The following is a 21,701-nucleotide window of genomic DNA, read 5'->3' on the forward strand; positions in this document are numbered from 1 at the left end:
AGTTGGTCATAGTCATGCATATTATTGCAGATGAAGCCTGACCAATTTTTTGTAGCAGCATTAATATTTTTTTACCTCCTGTATGGCTACTGTAGGCAGTGTAAAGTATTTTAGAGTCACCTTGAGTAAACAATAGTAATAGAGTACTGGTGCCAGCCTTGGGCATATTATGATGTCCCTGAATGCTTTAACAAAGCAAAATGCTTGAGACAGGAATGGATTTAAAATTTAAAAAGGGACATTTCTTTCATTAAAAAAAAAAAAAAAAAAAAAAGAGCAGAGGAAGGAAAAGTGATGACAATCATAGAAATGTCCCTTCTTCGGTTCCACTAAATAAAATCTAGGCTTACTGTGTGTTTGTGATTTAAGAGTAATAAAGAATGTAATTTTACTACCCTGAGCTTTTTAAGGTTACACTTCCTACTGTGCACAGAAAAAGAAGAAAGCAGAGAGAAAGATAGGCAGAGAGAGAGGAAGAAATCCATTCTCACATTTTGTTAAGGCATATCTGATTATGATTACATTCAAATCTATGACTCCTGCAAATTTTAAATACAGAATTGTACCATCTGCTTTAAGGCCCTGAAGAAATAGGAACATTTATTTGGAGAGTGCTTCCTCAACTGAATGCACTGATCAGGCAGAAAAGATTTGTATTATTTGCAAAGGACTAATAAGATGTATTATGCTTTAGCAAATTATGAATCCTTTCATTTTATAGGAACAACCCCCCTCCTCCCACATATGCATTTTGGTTTTGATATAGTCTTCAAGCAAATTTTCTGTATTACCTAAAATAGCATCTAATGGTACAATAAAAATTAAGGAACTATTTCTATGCATTACAGCATTTAAAGCAAGCAATTAAAATAACAGATGTTACCTCAAAAACCTAAGTAGATCCACAATCTCAAAACTGAAGGCGGTATTTCCTTCCATGCAATCATACTCAGTATGCTGTATCCCCTTGGCATAGTGATGGAGCAGGAAAGACAGATAATTTATCTCATGGCAAGGAAGTTGTCAGGTGTAGACTTTGCAAAACAATGCATTTTCACTCTCTTAGAGAATCTTAACTTTTCAAATTAGGTGGCAAGAGAAGCACTGTTATAGTTACTTTGTTGTCAGTGATCTTGCTAATACACGCATACAATCATGGATGTCCACATTCACTACAGAAGATTTGTGTAGACAATTGCAGAAAAATTGGCAGAGCTCTCAGATCACTTCATGGTCATATGAAGTGCTGTGGTCATCAACAGTTAATGGACAACCATATCAAAAGGACTGGCTTTGAGTGTGAAGTATATTTTATACACTACACACTAGGGGTCCTGCAAATTATTCCATTTCCAAATCTTGCACTGTTGAAGCGTGGGGATTGTGATTTTGGTACTGAACTGGTTATTATTACAATATTATTACAATAAATAAATAATATTATGCAAGACTTATCATTCTGGAAATATTTACATTTCTGTGTAATTTGAATGTAGTGATTTGAACACAGTTTTCCTTTACCCAAAGGAAAACATGATTTCTTCCATATCAAAACATGATTTCTTCCATATCATCAGCTAATCTTATGGCTAATCTGATCTTTGCATGCACAAAATATTGAGATTGTTAGCATTTTGATATCACAGAATATCCTGAGTTGGAAGGGATGCACAAGGATTATCAAGTCTAAATCACAGAGTTAACAAACGGAGCTTGATAGTAAATTACTTAAGTGGGGACATGGATTTAGGTCCAGAAGCAGATGAATCTGAGATAGCTGAAGAGTTTATTTTGCATGGCGTTAAACATGTTCACGTTCGTCAAAGCTGACAGCTTTGAATGGGATACAGACAAGATTTTAATGACTATCATTTGCAGCATAGCTTGTGAGAATGAGCTTAATCTCAGCTCCCACCCATTTTACCTACAAAACTATGAAACAAAGAAGGGATGATGCTTGTGTCTTTGCATACATTACTTAGCTCTTCTAGCTGTGGGAGTCACAGCTGATAGGACGACTTTTGGAGCAGAGAAGATGGTTTAGAGTGGTAACCACTTTGATTGCTCTCGTGTTTTGTCTCTTGCAATGTGCAAATAACTCTCAGAAAGCAAAATTTCTTCTATAGAGACACTAATTTCTGAATACAAAACATATAGAAAGCACGCATGCTGGAAATGGATCCTTGGTTTTATTTTTGGTTTTGAGAGTGGAAGAGCTGATGCATGTAAAAAGCAAATACCTTATTCTGGGTTCTGTCTAGGAACCTGTCTAGGAATTTTTTGATACTGAGTTTAATGGTTGACTTCTACTGATCTCTACTGAGGTTTGGCTCGTCTTTTTTAAAACTAACTCAGAAGAGTACAGATCAACACTCCAATTGAAGAGACCTCTCACTGCAAGTGAATTGTAGTTTAATCTGACAGGAAAATCTGTGTGCAGTTCACATGACCTTCTGTAGTTTAGAGTGGGGTTCTCAACCATTAAGGCCCATTCTATTCAGTGCTGAAGAACAAACAAAATTACTGGTCAGGAGCAATACAGGGTGCAAAGAAATAATTTTTCCTGAACCCAGAACTTAATGAAGCATAATTTTCTCCACAGAAAATTGGCTTGAAATCCACTGTCCTTACTATAGTAACACACTATACTATAACGTTACTATAACCTTGAAAAAAACTTCATATTAAGTTACCTTGCTACTAAGCACACTGTACTAATGAAAATCCATTAACTAGATAGGAAAATAGAAGTGAACAGTAAATCCAGAGAACAGATCTGGAATTCACATGCAATTTCTCTAAGCAAGCTTTTATTCTGAGAACATAAAGGAGATGCATGATCGACACATTAGTGGTGAGTTACCTCCTCTGGGAACTCAGCCATTCTGGACCTAAATTGCTTTTCAGAAAATAAAAAACAAAAAAAACCAACAACAACAACAAAAAAAAACAACCTTCTGAATGCCTTCAAATCTACGAACAACTGGATTGTTCGATGTTTTATATGCAAAGCTACTACACATTGACTTGTCATAGTTTAGCTGACAAGTGTTCACGGAAGAACCTATTTCACAGTTTAAAAATAGGATCTCAGTTTAACTTCTTTTCTTTTCCTTCAGGAACATTGACATATGACCTGATTGAGAAGTCTACCAAAAAGCCTCCCACTGAGGTTTTGGGTACCAACCATGATTGAATTTTAGGGAAAGTCTTATAGGAGAGGGAAAGATGGTGTTTTTATTTTTATATTTTAATAAGTAATCAAAATATGAATGAAACACAAACACTCCAGTAGAAAAGATCTGTTCTGCATGAAAAATGATCTTAAGGAGATTCTTTTAAAACAGTCAGCTCAAGTCAAGACAAAAGTGAAAGCTCAAGATATCCAGTAGGAAAGTTTTTTGTTTGTTTGTTTGTTGTTTAGATTATTTTTTCATTTATGCATTCAAGGACTTCTATTTAAAATAGTCAAGACAAAACAGCAAAATCCAAACCCTCGTCATTCTATTTCTATTAAATGTCCACCCTCTCAGCATGCCTAAACTTTGTTGTTGCTTCCTGTTGGCAAAGGCAAGATTGGCATAAATATTTGTCAGTAAGCCTGGAAACAGGGTTCATGGTTCACAGCAATGTTCACTTGATAGTTACCTCATTTATAATGATCCAGTGACAGTCAAAAGCAACCAAATTAGTCTCCACGACCTGAAATAGAGAACAAATCAGCTATCAGTCATCTTTCTTATGAAAACCAGAAAAAAAAAAAAAAAAGCAATAGATGCTGTCTGCAAATGACAAAAAATGAAGCACATGCTCTTTAAAACCTTTGTTATTCAACTGAGGATAGAAAACCTTTAGTAAAATTCTGCAGAAGCATTTGTGTTATTGTTTGACTTGCTAATTAAAGTTGGAAAATACATTTCTCTGCTGGCATCACAGAAGAGAATATGTTTCAGTCAACTGAGGAGAAAATGAAATCGTTTTTGCCTTAATATTGTGCGGTGAGATGAAGCAACAGAGAGGAAGGCCAAAACTGAATACCAGACAACTCATGTCAGATTTCTGTACTCTTGCCTCTGAGGCCTTCCCAGTGCATACTTAGCCTGGAAGTCTGTGAGCTGGTGGGGAAAAAAAAAAAAAAAAAAAAAAAAAGCCAACAACTCTTATAGAAATTACACTTACAGAAACACAGAAGTACAGAATGGGGAGGAAACAATTTTCTTGAGAAAGAGTGCTGTCACTGGAATGACGAATGATGGCCTGTCCCTGGCTATGCTCACAGAGGGCCTCAAATCCCTCTCCCATGCACCCTGTCCTTTCCTTTGCTGAAAAATAGTTTAGGAGATGCCTCCATGCTGGCCTGAAATTTTACTTCCTAACTCATTTTTCACTCAGCCCTGTTATTTCCCTTCTTGAATTCACTACGCTTTTGTGGCAAGTCATATTTGATTCCCCTTTGCACTGGAAGCAAAGAGGAAAAAAAATGCAAATGGTCTTCTTTCATTAGCTAGAAAAGAAATCGTTGATTGGATGAAGACCAGTAAAACTACAGGAGAGGCTGGATGCCTCTGTGTTTTTTTTCTCAAAATGAAACTGAATTGACATTGACACTGTTATAGTTTTAAAACAAAGTTAATCTAATTTTGTTTGTATAATAACCATCTTGATTCACAGTTTAAAACTAGTGGATACTTAAAAGTGTTTTAAAACCTAGAAAAACAAAAACAAAAACAAAAACAAAACAAACAAACAAAAAAAAAACAGACAAAAACAGAATCAGGGCATGGAACTTGCAGTGTTATAACGTTTAAATAGATGACTGGTGCTGGCATGTTACTACTTGGTACAGCAGGCATGTTTGCCTTTTAACAATGACCACCACTAATAGTAGTTGCCCAGGATGATTACAATTTATACTGTACCATGGCCAAAGGAGAACAATTTAACCAGCTACAAACCTTAAAAGCAGCAAAAGACCCCATACCGCTAACCTTCATTATTAATTCAGAGGCCATTAGAATTGGGGTCACTACTTATTTACTACAGTGACAGGCAAGATTGGAAATTCTGATCTAGAGAGACCGGGGAAAAAAACAAGAGCAGCAGTATATGAACGGAGCTCTTATTTGAAACTCTCAGAGCGCCAATAAGAAATCAGAGGAAATGAAAGCCATGGCTGCTAATGTGCTCCTGGAAAATTTCAGTATTATTAGCAGTAGGAATCAGGGTTCTTGCTTTGCTTGAAATTTAGATTTGTTGCTCTTTCTCTGTGGTGACAACAACATATTTTGCCGTGTTCCTCTGATGTTTTCTTGCATTCTCTACAGTAGGTGTCTACATGGCACATGGAAAGGAAAAGGACAGAAAACGAGTAAGAGATGGGGGGCATGGCAACAGGACCTGAGCAGATGCTAGAGCTGGAGCATCATTTTTAACATCTCTCTCATATCAAACCAGCTGGAAGACAAATGCATCCAGGAAGACAGAAAAGTTAAAAACTGACACAACAGTAATTATAATGTTCTCAAGGCAGCATTTACTCCCAAGTTCCAAACTACAGAAAGTTTATGCCATTTACAACATAAGCAGTATCATTTAAATTTACCATGAGACAAAACAAATCAACACCTGACTGAAGCAAAAACAATCCTGCTAGTCAATCTGCATGTGTTTATGCTGGAAAGTAAGCAGAATATCCAGAAACAAAAGTAGGTTTGAAAATCTGTAATTTTTTTGCTGGTTCTTTCCCTGCCAAGTTTATTCTTCCAAACTTCTGGGTTCAGGACATCCCACCAGGGACAGTTGTTCTGCCCTGACTACCGTGCTCAAGACGAGCCTCCCAAGGTTTCTGTGGCTCTGAGACAACCTGTCAGAGGGAGATCTTCAGAGTCAAGGCTCCTGGTGGTGTTAGGGAAATGGAAATGATTATGTTCTACAGAATACTCCTCAGCTCTTGCTCTGCTTCAAAATTGCACTCAACTGAACCTTCAGAATGAAGCAATCTTCTACAAAATGTATATTAACACTTTCCATTCAGTTTTTACTAACAGTAAAAGTGGGGTTGATCACTTCTTTGTGCCTGAAACGTCTGCTGATCAGATTTTAATGCACTTTACCCTGACATTAAAACTTCAGTTTCAGTTAGTTTGTTTTTGTTTGTTTGTTTGTTTTTTAAATATTTGGTTACATGTGACTACTTTGTCTACTCTCTCAAATTTCAATTAGATAAGGCCTTTATAACAGAGTAGGGTTTTAAGTCACAATTTTTATTCTACGCAGCTCAAAGACCACTTAAATTTGACACTGACTGGTCTCACTCAAACATCTCAGGCTAACCATGATGGATTTATTTGTAACTTGCAAAGCATAAGATGAAATATATCAGTTTTCTTTTTAGTTGCAGTTGAAACTCCTCAGCAGAAAGATCATGTTTTATCTATTAAAGTTTATGCATTCATGAATCTATTTAATATTAAATCCATTTTCAAAAAGCTTGTGTCAAGCTGAGATGAACTTGTAATATACTCAGAGACACTCAAACAAATATATTCTAAGTTTAGATGGGCTATGAATAACCCATGTTTTAAGAATTCACTTTTCCTTTCAGTCTGTCACAAGTTGATTTTTGGCATTTTCCTTAGCCAATCCACCCAAAGCTTCCATTCAAAACTTCTCTTTCTGAAAGTGGTTGCTTAAAAATACAACTGATGATAACCCAAGAAAGTTGCTAAGTATTATTATTATTAATAATATGGATGAAATACAGATTTACCTATAAACTGGGACCCAGCATTCAACTGGCATTTCAGGACCATCTTTGTGTTGCTGGTCCATCTGGTCTTAACTGATGAAATCCTAAGTCAACCTGAAATGACTCACAGAAGAGCTGCCAATTTCAGCAGGATCAGGATGCTGTGTCTCAGTCCCTCACCTCTCAGCACCTCTCTTCTCCCAGGATGGCCAATATTTTTCGTTTAATCGACTCTGAAGTTGGGCAGTGCAGATTCTGACCTATGTTCATATGAACTGTAGGGCATTTCACTATTATCACTACCATTGTTAATAGCCTTCTGATATTTTACAATTATTGTGCTAAGTTTTTCAGTGTATTAGGAGAATGCACAGGCACAGCCACTGTTTTACCGAAAAATAAATACAATACTGTATATGTCTTTCCTTCAGTTTTGAATGTCTCTTCCAACCTAGACAATTCTGTGATTCTGTGATTCTGTGAAGCTTGAAACAAGTTGATCAATCGTGAAGTTTTCTTCAAACACCAATAGTAATCATACGCGTAATCTGACTGTCAGAAGATTCTCTCAATCAGCAGTTATTAAGCACATGTTTACAAGTTCCTGAATATATTAAATCAGTCAAAAATATATATAATCTAAAGCTAGCAGCAACACAGCCTAGCTCTAATTATCTGTCAGCAAAACAGTGGCATGTCTTTACAGTCATGACACAATGTTCCATAATGCCCTTGTCTTTCTACTGAGTTTGCTGTTTTATTTACTTAGAAAGCCACTGCATCTTCACTTGGAAGGGATGATAACAAATAACACTATTGTTAAAAAAAAAGTCGTAGAAACTTTCTAAACAACTTCGTTACATACTCCTGTTGAAGCTAATATGTTCAAAAAGTTTAAATGTATCTGTTATCCGAGTGACAATCTTTTTCTTGTTGAAATTCACATCTGCATGCATATCAAGTGAGCTGACATGAACTTGTGTTTTGTGCCAGGGAACAACGAATGTACAAAATAACACTTGCAAAGGCATAAGGGCAATAATGAAACAGAAATCTGATATCCTGCATATTAGAAGCAATAAAACAATTTGATGGGGGCGTGTAGGAGCTAGGGACCTCAAGACCCCGACTATGTGAATACAATGCAAGTTTCAGATTCATCTGCTTGTTCTGCTGGCTCTGTGACAAGAAGCAAGTGCTGTGCACTCTGGAAAGGCAAGGGACAGATTGGAAATTTCCATATGAGACAGAAGGCAGGTGAGCATATTGTTTATATAGCTCACCTCTTAAGATGAAACTGAGAAAAACTATAGCGTGCATTCAAAATGATGGCAGAACACCAAAATCCTACACAGATATTAAATGGCAGGGAGCTAACCCTTTCCGAAAAGGAATAAAACCATACACATATTGACAAATTCTTTTTTTATACTTATCTAGGGGAAATCATGCAAGAATCCAGCTGTGGTTTACTAGGCACACAAAGCTATACTCAACACAGCAGGCTCTCCCAACTTAAACACAGCTGGTAGCTGAGAGACTATTAGGACACAGTACTGTATATGGTTATCCCATTCTTAACTCTTCTTTAGGCATTCATTTATGGAAGCTTTTATAGATAAGACACTGAAGCAGTCTTTGGCCTAACCCAACATGGATGCAAGACAATATTTTGCTTTATTAACTCTGATGAATCATATTAGCAGCAGCTAGAAACAGCAGAAACGTCGTAATTCTGTATCAACTGTTGTGTAGTTCAGACTACTTATTGAGAGGGTAAATATTTGAAACTGGCTGGCTGCCTTTCTGATGTTCACAATGAAAACAATACAAAATAAAACATTTTGTACTGTTGAGGTGGCGTTTCCAGTGTGCTGCTGAGTGTCATTACTGCAGGAATGTGCATAAGCAGATGAACTCCAGTAGAAAGTGGGGAGCTGCATCCTTGCAGTCCAATGACCAAAGCAACTCACAGTTCTGTCTCACCATACTAAATGAGGGAAAAAGCAGAGAATGGCCAATAGAGCCAACAACTTAAATGAACAATTTCTATTTTTTGCCATTCAGCATTTTTTCATTTATCGACTGCTAGTATTTACTGACATATCACATAATTCTCCAGTTGGAAGAACTAAAGCAGTATGCGAGCAGGCCACTTCTGAAACTGACTTCAGGAAATTGTGGAAAAGCTAAAAAGATTCATTCTCTAACCACTCAACCACTGCTCAACCTGAGTTCACACTGTACTATTTGAAAACACTGTCATTAGTTGCGTAAATCCTGCAGCAAACGAAACAGCCTGTCGAGTATGGAGTGCTATCCACAGCAGTAGATATAAAAGATCATTCTTAACATCTTTGTAACTTCAGATATGCGCTCATGTCAAACTCCAGTGGTTTTCTTAACACCCTTTTAAAATAAGTCAAGCTTCTGGTTCATGAGGAAGGTGTTCCACCTAGTCAAACACGGGTGCTATTGAACTAATGAGCAAGAACATGGATGAAGCAGAAAATAATTTTCTTTTTCTAAAGAATTAAACTACACACCAAGGGAGATTTTGCAGAGAGCAGAAAAATGCTGTCAAGAAGACAAGTGATGAGCAAGGACAAACCATCTGTCATTGGCAGTAACTGCAGAACTTCCGAATCTTTGGAAGAGCCTGACAATTTATCACAGCTATTTCTATTGTTCATACTCAGACCTTCAAAGGGACTAAACGCGAGACAATCCAAAGCAAATAAAGCAGCAGCATTGTCAGCATGCAAGCCTTTTTCATAATAATTCTCATTACTTTTCAGGATAATATTTCTTACAGTAACAAGCAAGAAAGCAAAATAGATTCCCAACAAAAGGGGCATGCAGTTTCCTGGAAAATGACATTAAAAATTCTCTACATGTCTCCTTCCTTATAAGATACGGCCTAAAGACATGAGCCAAAACTACAAGATACAGACAAGAACCCTTGCGACAGACACACAGGAAAACTATTCTGGATCTTCAAAATTCATCTGCATGTATGGAAAGATACATGAGGAATCTGGCCATCTCAAGTGTCTCCTGTTTGAAACGTAGGAAACAGCTCCCAGGCTCCAGTTTTAGCTTTGCTACAGCTGGAACTGCTCTACAAGTAGCCACTGCGGTGTCATGACTCATTTCTCAAAATGCTGAGGAAGTGTCTCCAACTGGAGCTGGCCCTCGTGTTAATTTTCTGCCCCACCAGGAGCAGATTCTCTTTCTGCTGGACCGCCACCAAGCAAACCACATTTTCTGTTTGATTTTTCACAGAAGCCAACAGATGGCATTGCATAATCCCTTGTTTTGGAACTGACTGGTACTGAAATCATTTAGAAAGTGATTTTTCAGTTAGTTTTCCCAAGAGTTGAGCTGGGACAAACTCATGCTAACCTCTTCCAAACATCCTCTATCTACAATATGCCCCATTTACACTGTCTTGTAATCTATACTGTACTCTTCCAGCTGGAAGACTGATAAATTGCTTTTGTCCAATATCATTAGACTTCTTGTCTGGTCTTTTCATAGACCTGTATCTTGGAGTCACCACTGCTGTTGTCTTCATCTCTCCCAGGAACACAGCAATTGTTGATCACTAAGATATGATTTAAAAATGTTATCCTGTACAGGTATATGAGACAGGGAACCTGTCCCACCCTGCAAAATCCCCAAACAAATATAAGAACTCAGAAGCCATTTCTCAGCATACCCTTTAACTGAAGAAATGTGGTTTGAATAGTTTGGGCACCGAGGGCAGTCTAGATGGCTCCTCAAACAGTAGCATGCAAACCAAAACGTTAAAGCTAAAAGACAGCTACATCGCTGATGTACAGGTAGTACAAAGAAAGGTAGGTGATAGGCTGAAGACTGGAAAAGTAAATGCACAGAGATGTACAACAAATTCAACACTGCAGGACTTGAGCATGGAAATCCTGAACCTGTCTGTTAGGATATTTTCTTCTTTTTCTACTATCTTTTATTTCATTAAAACACTGCTGTTTTATCAGGCTATCTGTATCTTTACTTCCTGCTGGTGTCACAGCAAGACCTTTTCTATGTCTCTGGTCTTAGCCTTTGAACTTCTCAGTAGGGAAATAAGTTGCTGATTTGTAAAGCTCATTCTTGCACACCAGAAACTAAAGCTCATAAAAATCTCTCTTCACCGAAGGCAATATTTTTGGAATCCAATTTTAATCTCTAGCCATTTCCACACTTGAGAGGGGAAAAAAAACACATGACGGTATTTATTATTTTTACTGGTATGGAGCAACATCCTTTCCTGGGATTTTGTTCCTTCAGGTTTCTTATAAGCAAAATGGAATACACTGGGAGAAACCTGACAGCGAATTCCCTTGACTACTCATCATCTAGGTACCAAGTACTGAAAAGCAAGCTTCTACAGCTCTCTGGGGGAAACGAAGTCTTTCAGTGTCCTTCTAAGCACAGATGAGATAGCTGACAATTAATGGGCTTGTCTAATGGGAGCACTTTCTTTTGAAAAAGGAAGAAGCAGTTGAACCACTTGACCAGTTTTCCTTTTTGTTTCCCAGATTTATTTCAACAGATGATACTTTTAAACTAAATAAAATTGTGTTATTCCACTAAATAATTAGTTTTACATTGATTTTGCTTGCCATCTTTATTATATTTAAAGCAAGTAAAGCTCCAGGGAAGACTTCGCCTTCCTTGTATTAAGATTTTAAGATACAGGGGAGATCTTAAGAGATGGAGACTGTTCAAGTAGAGAAATCAGACCCAGATTAAAGGCATATAAGAAAACAAATCAACAGTTAAATGTTCCAGACTGTAAATAAACACAGCATTAATACTTCAGAGAATATGACCATAAGCTTGTACTGAGAACACTAAAAGTGCCTTCTGTCTGGTAGAAATAGTCATTTAAAATTTTTCATTTCCTTCATCATTGAGAAGAGCTAATAATGTGTTTATTTTACAGGAATCTAAACCCACGCATCCTCCTCTGAGGTCAACCTGTAGACTACAGGTTTAAAGTGATACTTATTATAAGCATTAGAAAGATTTTTCATTTTAAGGATCATTTTATTCTTATAGTCAGTTTTGCCATTTCCAAATTTATGTTTTGATTTATGTTTTGATTATCATTATAAAAAGTGCCTGTGACATCTACTGTAAAACATGCAAAAACAAAACAAAAGCAAAAACCATACAGATCTATTCTGAATTACTCTGCTTGAAATCAAAACTAAGAGTACAACATTATGCCACTTGCACTCAAAGACAGACACTAAAAAGTAGGAAAATGGTATTCTCAGTGAAAAATAACGTACCTCCCACCTGGAAACTGCATATTTCAAAATAACAAAGAGATTCAAACTCTCATGTAAATTCAGATTTGTTACTGTTGTACAATTGCTTCTGCTACCTTTTCTTAAGAATTTACTGGAATCTTTTCAATATGTAACTGGAGATTTTTCATAGTAGTACTTTGCTTAAAGATCTCTGCTCCTCAGCTGTTCCTCTTGCTTTTTAAGCTGAAGTCAATTTGGAAGGTAGAAAGTGAAGGAAAAAACTTGAGTGTCTGAGTTGAACATGAGCTATGAATTAAGCTGGTTGTCATGACATTTGAAGGTGAAGAATCAAACATAAGAAGTCTAAATCTGTGATGAAATCTCAAAGTTTCCTCCTTTGTGTAGACTAAAAGGTGATAACAGATTTCTCACAACTGTTGTTTGCTTTTTAACACCTCACCACCTTTCACACCCGAAGACGTGCAAGAGCTACCCTTTGAACAAACCATCTCCAGACTGAAGGCTGTTGACATGTCCTCCAATATAGGGAAAATAATTGCCTTGCTGATGTTGACATTTCTGTTCATGTCAAAACTTGTGGTTAGGAAGAAGCCTTTCAACCTGTTAATCTGCCAAGAGAAGCTCAAGCAAATAACCATTAGCTCTAGGCTTTCACTAGTGGAGGAAAAAGGACTGTCAAGTTTGATGATGGGTCATTCTTAATGTATGCTTTAGGTAATGAGGCAGCTGGTGAAGAGAGTTTTGAATGCAGCAGGAGAAAGTGCAGATGATAAAATGATATATGTCATAATTTCAATATGTGCTCTTTTGGTAGCTCATATAAATATGTAAATTCACATTTACTCTCTCTTTAAATCTGTCTCCAGCATGGAGGTATATTCATATTATATTTAATTGTGCACCGTGATTAACTGGATAATTTTACCACTTAAGTAAGGCAGTGAACACCTAAAACTGAAGAAAAGTACACTTCTAAGTCTCTTTCCCAGTGTGCATTAGTTGGGTTGACTGCTGTCAAGAAAAGGACATTGGTTCAAATAAAACTTGTAAAGGAATCATGTAAGGGTGGTGTTTTAAAATAACCTTTCCCTTCTCATCCATACCTGATTTTACACCTGAGTAATTCTACATATTGTACTACAATTACTCTTGCTTTACACCAGTTTAATAAGAAGAATAACAGATAATTAGGATGGAAACCACTGTCATAAAGAGGCTGAAAAACAGGGGAGTTGAGGAAGAACTCGAAGGAGGGAAGCAGTGAACAGCAATACAAGAAACAGGGTCAGTGATTCGGAAAGCATTTTGGTAGTATGACCAAACACTTTTGGTATGTCACTGCTTAAAAGCGAACAAATGAAAAACCCAAAGACAAAATACCACTTCACTTAGTAGCAGCCAACTTCCATGAGGATATCTTCCTGCCCGCCCCCAGTTCCAGCAACTGAACGGAAATAAAATATTGATTAAATTTAAAACAGTCCATTTGACATCATTCTTCTGCTCTCTTTTGCTAGGTGTGGGTGCTGTTGTGTTTACAGGTTTAAAAAGCATTTAGGGAGGAAAATTACTAAACATATAGATCAAATTTATATCAACAAACTGAAAATGTAAGGCTCAATCCATCTTCTTTTTTTTCCTAGAGTATTAAGGGACTATTTTGGGGCTAGTCCTTCTGAATTACTCAGCATCCATAAGGTAGCCAGATTTTCCTCAGGATGCTGACTGCTTTTGAAAACTTGCCCATTCTATTCAGGTTTTTAAATGTAAGTTGAATGCCTTGAAAATCCAGCCCTGATTATGTTGGCAGCATGTTATGTATTTTTTTAGTGATACGGAAATGTGTTTTCAACTCCTTTTACATCTGTTAGTAAACTCAAGATCCAGTCTGCCTATATAGCAGGGGAAATATTAAAAATCTTGTGCTGCAGAATGTAACAGTGCTGCTCTTTTTTTCTTCTTCACTGTCTGCCTTAAAAGCATTTGTTGCCAAGCATCAGCTTGACATTACTGAAACAGAAAGTATTTCATTTTCCTATCACAGGTGTTATTAACGAAGGTCACTGCTCAAGTGACAAAATATCACTAAAGCCATCAGCTCTTTTTGCTCTTCAGCATTATGGAGGTGCCTCTCCTGTCATTTCACATATCTGTAGAGAACAGCAACAACAAAGGTTCAAGCGAGATAGCCCACATTTTTGACTTGCACACAAACTTAGCATTCAGCTCCTCTCCAAGTAAGCAGGCTGAAAGCATTTATTTATTTATTTATTTATTTATTTATTTTCTGGTAATAGGAGTTCAAGAATCAAGAGCAGTTTAATAGAGTTCTAACTGGCTGCAGGCTTGAAGCTCCCTGCAAAAAAATCCTCCCAACACTACATGTACCAAGATAAAATCTGTTGTAAATGTACCGAAAATATGCTGACTACCAAACAGCAGTATCACATGCGAAGCCCATCAGCCATTTTTGTTTCTGGGCTTGATGACTCAGCAACAATATCAATCACTCTTAGTAATGGTCCAAAGCCTCTGCAAATCCAGGAGGTCTGTATAAGGACTCAATGAGTCTTCAAAAAGGTGTGAATCAAAACACCAGCAGCCTTATTTCGTAAAGGTTTTAAATTTTCATCGGATTGTAGACTGTTTTGGGTTGGAAGGGACCTTAAAGACCATCTAATTCCAACCCACTTGCCATTGGCAGGGACACCTCCCACCAGACCAGGTTGCCCAAAGCCCCATCCAGCCTGGCCTTGAACACTTCCATGGATGGGGCATCCACAGCTTTCCTGGGCAGCCTGTTCCAGTGCCTCACCAACCTCACAGGAAATCATTTCTTCCTGGTATCTAATGTAAATCTACCCTTTTATAGGTTAAAATTCATTCTCCCTTGTCCTATCACTCCACTCCCTGACAAAGTGTCCCTCCCCAGCTTTCCTATAGGTCCCCTTTAGATACTGGAAGGCCGCTATATGGTCTCCCTGGAGCCTTCTCTTCTCCAAGCTGAACAACCCCAGCTCTCTCAGCTTGCCTTCACAGGAGAGTTGTTCCAGCCCTCTGATCATCCTCATAGCTGTCCTCTGAACTCAGTATATGGGTCCATGTTCTTCTTGTGCTGGGGGCCCCAGGGCTGAATGCAGCACTGCAGGTGGGGTGCTGGTAATAAATCTATTTGCAAAGCTCCATCTGCTTACCTTAGATCTGAAATCATTCAGGTATTTCATTGAAAGTTGTTATCAAGATAAAGTTCAAACTGAATACAAAGTACTCTATGTAATGTTATGTCTGATAATAATAATAAGGGATGGATGCTAGCAGATCAGATCACACCTAACCAGCTACTGAACAGCACAACCAGCCAACAAGTGCTTATTCACACAAGAAGGTGAAACTTTCTAGCCCTCAATTATGGGTAGGTATTACAAATAACTTCTGTTTTAAGGTGTTAAAAACAGAATGCAAAGGCTTTATAGGAGAGGTAAATGTTGCAATTTTAAGAAAAAACACATCATAACATACTTAAAGAAATTGTAATTTGTGCTATTCTGTGCAGTTTTTCAATAATTTCCAGGGATAAAGGCGATAAGAATTATTTCTCAGGAATTTTCATTGTGGAACAATTGCTCATTTGTTTTCACTTACTGAACAAAGAAGCTTAAATTAGATCCCTGCTATCATCTTTTAAAAATAAATTAGAAAGATTTGATGGAGGAAAGTGAAAAGAGTAGGAGAACTTTATGACAATTTGAGCATTCCAGAAAAGGAAAACAAACAAACAAACAAAAACAAACACAACAGAAACAAAAACAAACAACAACAAAAAACACCTCAACACGCACATTATTAAAAAGAAAACTGGTTCTGCATTTTAACAGCATTCATGAAAGAGGTGATAGCCTTAGTAAAAGGAGCTATGAAGAAACAGGAAGAAAAATGCTTTTGCAAAAAGAAGCATTAAAGATCATATCAGCCTAAACCTGGATTCTGACTGTATTTCTTCATGAAAAAGAAGCTGATGGCATAATTTTTAATTGTTTTTTGGAGTTGAGACTGATAAACATCAGTATCTTGACTCATACTTATGGCAACAGCTCCTCAATATAATTGCTCAGTCAAAATTACTCACGTGAGAAAAATAACTCATCCATATAAGAGACTACAGGTCCAGGTCCCTGATGTAAATTATGGAAGGCACATCATACAGACTGTCATAATTTTTCCAGAATCACATTTCTCTCTCCCTTAGGTACTGTCAAACATCTTTTTACCTTTAAGCACTGCATTTTTGTAGCATTCTTTCAATCATCCTTTTTGACTAACGTGAACCAGAGCTGTGATATATATCTCCTCTTCCATCTATTAATATTATGTGCACATGGTCTTTGCTTTTGGACGGTGATAGAAGCAAACTGACAGAACCAATAGTCAGACAATCCTTGAAGTGATACATGAGCTTTACACAAGAATGATCAACAAGATAGAGCACTATTCTCTCCAGACTGATTGATAGGGAAAACAAGTTGGCTATAAGGTTGTATTTTCAGCTGGGAGTAAGTACGTCATGAGTTTTTTGTGAGTCTCCAAATATACAGACAGAGTAGAAAGCTGCCCTGGTTTCAGTTGGGATACAGTTTAATTTCTTCTAATTAGCTGGCATGGTGCCGTGTTTTGGGTTTAGGATGAGAACAATGTTGATAACGTACTGATGTTTTGGTTGTTGCAGAGCAGTGCTTGCACTAAGCCAAGGACTTTTCAGCTTCTGTCCTGCCAGCGGGCAGGCTGGGGGTGCAGCAGGAGCTGGGAGGGGACAGACCCAGGACAGCTGACCCCAACTGGCCAAAAGGAGAATCCATACCGTGTGGTGTCATGCTGGACAGTAAATATAAGGCAGTTGGCTGCACATGGGGCAGCTGCTTAGGGATGGAATGGGCATTAGTCAGCAGGTTGTGAGCAATTGCACTGTGCATCACTTGTTTTGTATATTTTTATTATTATTGTTATTACTATTTTCCATTCCTTTTGCATCCCATTAAACTGTCTTTATCTTAACCCAGGAGCTTTTACTATTTTTTTCCTGATTACATCCCCATTAGCTGGGAGGGTAAGCAATGAGCAAATGGTTGTGTGGTGCTTAGCTGCCTGCCTGGTTAAACCACCACAAAAGCTAAACCAGATAAAAAAAAAAAAATAGAAAGAAAGAAAGAAAGAAAAGGAAAGGCAGAAAGAAAGAAATCACAACAATTTTGGAAGGTCATTATTTGGTCTATTGTGCAGGATGTGGGAAAACTACACATCTGTCATGAAGAAATAAATTACAGAGAAACTTGCTGTTGACCTAAGCAAAACTCTGAATGTGTGAGCATAATTATGGCCCATCTCACATCCAATTACATCCCAACACATCCCAGGCAGACAGGCTGGCACAGCACAGTAGAGATGCGTCAAATGTGTCAGGCGACTGCCTGAGCCATTTCCCAAAGCTAAGTCAAGGACAGGAATGGGGAAAAACCTTTCCCTATCCAGGAACCTCACCTGTGAGCAACAAGAGACAGAGATCACTGGAATGGGATGCATATCTGCCATGCAATTAAGCATAAATGCCCAGACACTGCTATCTAACTGTGCTGAAAACATTTCCATAGCCTCATTTAGGAGCACACTATTTCATCCAAGTGTTTGATATATCACAGAATCACAGAATGGCTTGGATTGGAAGGGACCTTAAAGACCACCAAGTTCCAACCCCCTGCCATGGGCAGGGACACCTCTCACTAGACCAGGTTGCCCAAAGCCCCATCCAGCCTGGCCTTGAACACCTCCAGGGATGGGACATCCACAGCTTTTCTGGGCAGCCTGTTCCAGTGCCTCACCACTCTGTGAGTGAAGAATTTCCTCCAAAAATCTAATCTCAATCTCCCCTCTTTTAATTTAAAACCGTTCCACCATGTCTTGTCATTATCTGTCCAAGTAAAAAGTTGTTCTCCATCTTTTTTATAAACCCCCTTTAAGCACTGAAAGGCTGTAATGAGGTCTCCCTGGAGCCTTCTCTTCTTCAGACTGACCATTGCCAATGTATGGCACTGCCTAAGCTGCTGATCGGCACTTATGTCCCTGTCAGCCCTGGATGTCTGCCTGGAGTTCTGATGCTCTCTCATCTGCCAATACCACGACTGATCTCCACCACTGAAGCTCCATCAGGATGAAAAGAAACATATCCCTGCCTGATTTCAGAGGCACGGGAAAGGCTGCACCTGAAGAGCCTTAACTAGTATTTCATATTTATTTATTTATATATTCTAAGTATTTACCCCCTGTTTTTTCCAGCTTTTCTGACTGCTGCCCCTCTACTGAGCAAGATGCCACCTTCTACTTGGCCATCAGAGCAACAGCATCCAGGGAAACTTTGACACATTTACTTCTACTGCTCATCACTTTGATTGGTATTGCCTTCCATAACCCATCTTTTTATAGTAATTTTTTCTTATGCACACTCTAAGCATTTCACTACAGAAATCAAGAGAATTCTAAAAAACGAAAGAGAAAAAAAAAAAAGGAAAATTTCTTTTATGATCAAGTAGAAACTAAGAGAAGGGAAAGGAAGGGACTTAAATAAATATGGATTAAAGCTCGTGAGAGATGGATATGCACTAAAGCTCATGAAAGACAAAAACTCTTAAGTATGCAAGAGAAGTTAAAGATCATTTTCTGCACTGGCATCCTGGAAACATATATCAGAAAGCTTCATTATTGCAATGTCTGACGCTTGTTATAATGGCTACAAAATACAGCCATCTGTAAACATACCATTGCGCCTACAAAACAAAATGAGCTTATTTTCCTCTTATCTTGTCTTACGACACACAACTCATGTATACACATATTCGTTCACCACACATCTAGTCCTCTTGGTGCACTACAGTCCTACCATGTCTTTTCCTATACATTTTATGGTCAACTTTTTGACAGGGATCAGGAATGCATCTTTACACATGTGAAGATGTCCTTTACAACATTTATACTCCAGTCCCTAAATTTACTTAATCCAAGTATTTTCTAGGATTTTGGAGCAACCATCATTCAGGGTTACTTTCCCAATCTGAAGATGCTTGTATGTTTGAGGGGACGTTTTCCTCACAAACCTCATAGAAAATTCCCTCTAGCAGAAATGATTCAAACTCTGACCCATGACCCTCTGCATGCCACAACATGTCTCCAAAACAAAAAGAGGCAATCAAAATTTCTTATTGTATATCTATTTCACTCCCTCCTCAAAAGATAAAAGCAGAGCGGTGCCATGTTTCTGTCAAAATATGAATCTTCCACAATGTGTCAATAACCCATAGATTACTTCTTTTTATTATTATTTATGGCAATAAAATACATTTTTATCTTTTTTTTTTTTTTTTCTTTTTTCTATGCTTGTATGTCTAACAATGGCACCCTAGCACATGACTGAGCAATAACTGAAACTAATGAGATACCTTCTCTGGCAAGAAATTATCACTCTTCTTATGATTATACTTTGACATTTTAAAGAGAGGACTATAATTTTTGCCTTTACTTTGAGAACAAATGCAACAAAAAAAATTGACTTAAATACGTACATTCAAACCCCAAAATCAAATTTTACCTGAGAGTAGCTAGGATTAGAGGTATCATGACAAGAACTCCTGCTTTGGTTCAGTATAAGCAGGTTAGAATGAAAGGAATGAAAAATCATACTGCTTTACCTAATGCAACTTAAATAAGTGTTCTTATCTTAAAACATTTCATGCTGTAAGCACAAAATCAGGTTTTGGTAGCAGCATGCATTTCTTTAGCTCCAGGATCTACTTCACCACATGTCCATCCTTACACATACACCAAGGTTCCCCATAGCCATGCACACCTGTAGTTCACTTGTCTAAGGGGCATCTAAAGCACAAACATACTTGGCATCACCTAGCTGAAAAAAGTGCATGGACTGCCACCTTTGTTTGAAAGTCTCTGGGGCTTCTCTCTGTCTGAGGACTAGAGGAAATGGCCTCAAGTTTTGCCAGGGGAGGTTTAAGTTGAAAATGGAGACATTTCTTCTCAGGAAGAGCAGTCAGGCATTGGGACGGGTTGCCCAAGGAGGTGGTGGAGTCACCACTCCTGGTGTTCAAGAAAAGGTTGGTAGTGATGCTTAGGGACATGGTTTGGTGGGTGACATTGGTGGTAGGGGGATGGTTCAACCAGATGATCTTGGAAGCCTTTTCCAACCCTAATGGTTCTATGATTCTATTGGCAGGTGCTCTTTCACCTTGGGACATGGAGCCTGGCCTTTACATCGCTCACAGCTGTTGCAATTCAATACTGAGACACTCAAAAGGCTTTAAGTATGGGCGCTGGTTCCCCTCTGCTTACTTCAGGTGCTGTCACATTATCCCTTTGGTGAGCAAGGCACAAATAAATGGGGAAGAAGAGGATGCATAGATGCACCTTCCTTCCAGGGGTACATAATATTGAAAGGGACAGTTGTGAAACATGCTAACGCAGTCATGTGGACCATAACACAACAGGAAATTGTTTTTGTTTGGCTTTAATACAATTTTGTTCTCAACGGGATTCTGGTCCTTGACTCAGCTGGAAAACACATTACTACAAATAAATGATAATGATGAGGAGGTAAAAAAAGTGGCTGAATTTTCTGAAATCAGTCTCCAGATTTGGAAAGCAGGAAAGAAGGTATTGTCCATCAGTTACTCTACCAAAGCAGGAACATTCTCAGCTATATTCACGCCAGTAAAGGTAACATCCAGTTTCCCAGCACAGTTGCAGCTTAGCTGGTGAGTGCAAGCAAGCACTTAACCAGCGTTCAAACCTTGTTAAGACTGACTGAACACTGCCTGTGGCCTGTCTACGTTAGAGCCTGAGTTGATACGAGCATGAATGCACCTAGAGGTATTAAATCAGATAATAAAGTGAACAACATTGATGCAATCGTTATGGATTTTTCTGCATTTTAGTCTGCAAAGCTTTCTCCATCATCTCAAGCACATTATTTAACTGGAATTTTACTACCTTGGAAGTATAAGCATGGAGTAAAGTTGAAAGAAACCATAAGGAAAAGGACAAGAAAGAATATTAACAGAATCATCACACTACATTTGGATTAAAATTACTTTCTAATAAACCCTATATATGTTCTGTATATGCATTACTGAGATATTATTACTCAGAAGCTACTATGAGTGCTGCTAACTGCAGATACAACAGAATACATCCAGAACAGTATACCTGATTTTGGAAAAATAACCTATAAAATAAAGCAAAAATGACACCTTCCTAAAGGGAAGGAAACAACAAGGAAATTCAGTGAATATTGAATAGACAAGCACTGAGCCTCAGACAACAAAGAACCTCAGACAGAAAAGAGCCTTTTGCAACGTACACAACTTGGCTCCCTTTCTGTTGTGCTTCAGTCTCAGGAAGGGGACACAGATCTTTCAAAGTCTGCATCTTCTTTTTCACCCCTCTGCCTTCCTCTTTTCTCAAAATGATGGTATATAAAACAACAGAAAACAGATAACATGGTCACATTAAATTTGGCACCAAATTATATCCCTTATAAAGATGATTTTATGAAGCTTTTATTCAAACTAAAACAAATTACATTGTTTCCATGACAG

The 21,701-nt window shown here is 37.9% G+C and overlaps 1 protein-coding gene across 1 annotated transcript in view; it reads right to left on the reverse strand.

Annotated features, from left to right (window-relative positions):
- GRID2 (glutamate ionotropic receptor delta type subunit 2) overlaps positions 1–21,701 on the reverse strand; it is a 709,039-nt gene that overhangs the window by 223,256 nt on the left and 464,082 nt on the right. The window contains exon 5 of the mRNA XM_032187515.1: positions 3,649–3,702. Within this exon, the coding sequence (XP_032043406.1) occupies positions 3,649–3,702 (54 nt within the window). The remainder of the gene's footprint in view (positions 1–3,648; positions 3,703–21,701) is intronic.

The sequence above is a fragment of the Aythya fuligula genome, chromosome 4, assembly GCF_009819795.1.
Source record: "Aythya fuligula isolate bAytFul2 chromosome 4, bAytFul2.pri, whole genome shotgun sequence".
Classification (NCBI taxonomy): Eukaryota; Metazoa; Chordata; class Aves; order Anseriformes; family Anatidae; genus Aythya; species Aythya fuligula.